General features: G+C 34.4%; 1 protein-coding gene across 2 annotated transcripts; it reads right to left on the bottom strand.

The window, feature by feature from the left end:
* Positions 1-1,508: 1,508 nt before the first annotated feature.
* Positions 1,509-4,325, bottom strand: LOC114186878 (heat shock 70 kDa protein 4-like). 2 transcript variants are annotated; one of them, XM_028074939.2, is made up of 3 exons: positions 4,179-4,325; positions 3,324-3,553; positions 1,509-3,248 (listed from the first exon to the last, which is right to left on the bottom strand). In XM_028074939.2, the coding sequence occupies exons 2-3, from the start codon at positions 3,541-3,543 to the stop codon at positions 1,615-1,617; spliced, it is 1,854 nt and encodes a 617-aa protein (XP_027930740.2). In that variant the 5' UTR covers positions 3,544-3,553; positions 4,179-4,325; the 3' UTR covers positions 1,509-1,614. The 2 variants fall into 2 exon arrangements, with proteins under 2 accessions (XP_027930740.2, XP_027930741.2); XM_028074940.2 differs by lacking the exon at positions 4,179-4,325 and adding an exon at positions 3,966-4,167.

Below are 4,325 nucleotides of genomic sequence, written 5' to 3'. Positions count from 1 at the left end.
TTTTGGTTGGATTGATTGGATATATACTACATCATGTTTAGATATATACTTCATTATGATTAGCTATTTTCTGTATTCTTTTCTCTCCATTTTTATCCTTTTTTTATCATGTCCAAAGAGGGAGAAAGGTTTTGCTATTGTATGCAGGTTTGGCCATCATAAAAAAAGGGGAGATTGTTGTTACTATGTCAAAGAAGATCAAGTTGTTGTTTTTGATGATGTCCAAGTGATATGAAAGATGTTTTTATAATTAGGCCAAACTAGAACCCATTAGAATCTTAATCATGTGCATAATATATTATGAATCAATATGGTATGAAAGTTTGAAAGGTAGTTGAAAAACTGAACAATTAATCAATTAGGTCAATAATCTAATTGATTAAAAACCTAATCAACTAGGAAATTAATATAATCAATTATTTTTATCGGCACAACCTTTTAAGCCTAAAAACTAGCATTTTGTGTTATAGTTTTTTCTTTCTCTAAGCAATTAAATTTTGATTCTCTGAAAAAACACTGAAAGAAGGCTTTCTTGGAGCATTTTGGAAGATCCATTTGAAGTTCATCAAGATTGGTTTCAACATGGTATTGGCTTGGCATGATGAAGGAAAACCATAATTGAATAAAGATGTATTCAATCTGATTACTGAGTTGTAATTTTGTATACTGTGCTATGTTGCAATTCACTGTAAATGTGATTGTGTTTGAAGCAAGTGTGTGGTATAACCTTGCTTGTATGTTTTTCTTGTCTTAGAGTTAAGATTTGCTAAGTATTTTTGTAAATCTTTGATATATAGTGAAAAAGATCTCTAATTGTGGTTTGTTAGGGAAAACTAGATGTAAATTTTAAGGAATCAAACCAATATAAATTCTTTGTATGTGCGCTATCCCTTCTCCTCTCCAGTTTTGTCATAGTATAAACAATCCAATTATTAAGCATCTAATTACATTGTTTAAATTGCTTTAACAAGTCATTCCTTTAAAAATAGTTTCAATATTGTTAAAATTGGATAAAAATTGTCAAAACTAATTCAAATGGTTGCGAAAGATTAGTCTATTTGTTTTAATAATTAACTATATTATTAAGAAATAGTTTAAAATTCTAAACTTTAAAACATATATAAATAATAAGGAATAAAATAAAGAAACCTAATATATATATATATATATATATATATATATATATATACTCACACACGTTCATATAAAATCATAAATATGAAAGTACAATGGAATACGATTTCTATATAAAAAGTATAAGTCTTATTTTTTAATACGATTTTTACTATTTTTTAGTGCGAAATCATGTTTCCTAAACACAACTTTACTTATTTACGTAATATTTTTATAATTAGTCTACATAGGAAAAATTACACTACTTTTGTAAAAAAAAAAACCCGAATCGAAAGAGTTGAGAATAGACTTTTATTTTTCTGAAGATAAAGCAGAACACCAGGTGAGTCAATTCAAAAGCACAGAGTGCTCTCAAGTGCGACACAATAACACAATTTATCAAACTTTGTGTGAAGGTAACATTAATCACAAACACTTTGTCTTGATCACACACAACAACAAGGAAAATTGGAATCGCAAAATATGTCATTTGGAAAGTAACTAATCGTTGATGCTGAATATCTGATCAAAGAGGCTCTCGAGTTCCTTCAGATAATCCTCAAATACATCCACATCAACCTGGTGATTATCATCATCAAGCAAACATGTGACCTTAGTAATTGCAGTACTGATGTTTAACCTTTGTTGCAAGGAAAGCTTTGATCTGGTATACTTGTCCTTCAAAGCATTCGTCATCTTGTAAACGTAATCATGCAAAGAATTCATTGCCTTAGCCTTTCTAAGGAACTTCCTATCTTCGGCCTCATAAATTTTAGCTTCTTCAATCATTCTACTCATTTCTTCAGCTGATAGTCTTTCTCTGCTGTTGGTTATGCTAATCTGGTTTTTATTGCCCGTGGTTTGATCCTCGGCAGAAACAGACAGAGTACCATTCTCATCGATGACAAAGCACACAAGAACAGGAGAGCCACGGGGAGCTGGAGGAAAGGTTATACTAAAAAGCCCCAGCAAATTGTTGTTACTGGCTTTTGTTCTTTCACCCTCATAAACCTTAACTGAGGCACACGTTTGATTATCGTAAACTGTTGCATACACTTCTGTCTTTTTTACCGGAATTCTAGTATTCCTGGGAATCATTACACCCATGATATCTCCCGTTGTATATGTACCAAGTGAGAGTGGTGTTACATCCAACAGCACCAAGTCAGGAATATTCTGAATGTCTTCACACAACGAAGCAGCTTGAACAGCTGCACCGTAAGCAACAGCTTCGTCCGGGTGGATGCTCTTGCACAGATCCTTGCCGTTGAAGAAATCCTGCAATAGTTGCTGCACTTTAGGAATCCTAGAAGAGCCACCAACAAGTACAATATCATGCACACTGGTCTTGTCCATCTTAGCATCATTAAGACAGTTATCTACTGTCTCCAAACACTCTTGAAAGAGTCTCATATTGATTTCATCGAACTTTGCACGAGTGATTGAAGAACAGAAGTCAATGCCTTGAAATAAGGCATCTATCTCAATGTTTGTAGTCAATGTAGACGAGAGTGTTCTTTTTGCCCTTTCGCATGCAGTTCTCAACCTCCTCAGAGCTCTTGGGTTCCCATTAATGTCCACTCTGTATTTCCTTTTGATCTCCTCCATAAAATACTCCACCATTCTGTTATCAATGTCCTCTCTTCCAAGGTGAGTGTTTCCTGCAGTAACCTTAACTTGGAATACCTTATCCTTAACTGTGAGGATAGACACGTCAAAGGTACCACCACCAAGGTCAAATACTAAAAGATTTCGCTCTCCAACACTTCTGATTCCTTTGTCAAAACCATATGCAATAGCTGCAGCTGTGGGTTCATTGATTATCCGCATAACATTGAGGCCAGCAATGGTTCCTGCATCTACGGTAGCTTTACGCTGAGAGTCATTGAAATGAGCAGGCACAGTAACCACCGCATTTCTTACAGGTTTTCCCTGAAAAGTCTCTGCAATCTCCCTCATCTTTGAGAGAACCATAGATGATATTTCCTCGGCGGAAAGGTACTTTTGCTGACCCTTATAGTTAACTACAATCATGGGTTTGTCACCATCACCAGGAATGACCTTGAATGGCCACAACCTTTTATCTTTCTGAACAATGGGATCACTATACTTACGACCAATTAATCTCTTAGCATCTGCAGAAGTTATAAAAATTCTGTTCATACATAGACATTTTAAGGAAGACTGAAAAAAAAAAATAGAGAACTTACCAAACACAGTGTTCTCTGGATTGGTGGCAGCCTGGTTTTTAGCAGCATCACCTATCAATCTTTGTTTGTCATTGAAAGCAACAAAAGAAGGAGTGATGTTATTGCCTTGGTCATTGTGGATAATCTCCACTCGACCCTGCTGCTCCTGCCATACTGCAACACACGAGTACGTTGTTCCGAGGTCTATTCCCACAGCGCATCCCTCGTTCTTTCTTGCCATAATCTTTCAACTAAATAAAACAAAACAAAAACCGTTCAAGTCAGAAATGATAAGAGATACAATACAACAACAGCACTATCAATTAAGTCATAATAGTTGAAGCAGTTCACATTTACTTTATAAGACGAACCACTTTTTCGTTTATATCAGAAGACAGAAGTCACAAATGAGTCCTCCTAATTAAACACACTTTTTTTGTAATTGGATTTATACGTTTATGTTAAAATTAATATACAAGCATGCAAAAACATGAGTAACAGAACAAATCAGTCTCTACAATTACAATTACTAAAATTATGAGAAAATAATGATAATAGTTATAGTAATGATCCCTGAATTTGACATCTATCAATCAGTTTAGTAGGTACTAAAATTAACTGATATGCATGCAGCAAAAAGTGAAGGATACATGGACTCATAACTGGTATAGTGAAGCACTCAAGGACTAAGATTATGGTTTTGTAATTTTAGGGACCATATTCATTGTTGATTTGGTGGCTATCTTGGGTTAAGATCATTGATCATTGGAGTATCGGAGTGAAGAAATATTTGGAAAAAAACGGTGTTAGTTTTGTCTTTGAACTTGGATTCTTTGGTTAACTGCTTAGGATAAACATAAAACAGATATTATTTACCTGGAATGAATTGCTTGCACGAATAAGAAACTCAATAACAACTCTGAATCCTCCACAAAAGAATGTCCTTTCAATCTCCCTGTTTATTGCCTCAGAGGGTGGATTAGTCAAGTCAAGTACAATATAGTATACAATCCAACATAGACA

This window comes from Vigna unguiculata, chromosome 6, assembly GCF_037176805.1.
Source record: "Vigna unguiculata cultivar grain cowpea cultivar isolate G323 ecotype 2 chromosome 6, ASM3717680v1, whole genome shotgun sequence".
In the NCBI taxonomy this organism is placed as follows: domain Eukaryota; kingdom Viridiplantae; phylum Streptophyta; class Magnoliopsida; order Fabales; family Fabaceae; genus Vigna; species Vigna unguiculata.
This window is presented reverse-complemented; position numbering and strand designations above follow the sequence as displayed.

Bases quoted from the DNA above. Each gene is read 5' to 3' on its own strand.
- LOC114186878 (XM_028074939.2), bottom strand. From the start codon at position 3,543: ATGGCAAGAAAGAACGAGGGATGCGCTGTGGGAATAGACCTCGGAACA. The intron at 3,249-3,323 runs GTAAGTTCTCTA...TAACTTCTGCAG, and splicing joins TCCAGAGAACACTGTGTTTG to ATGCTAAGAGATTAATTGGT.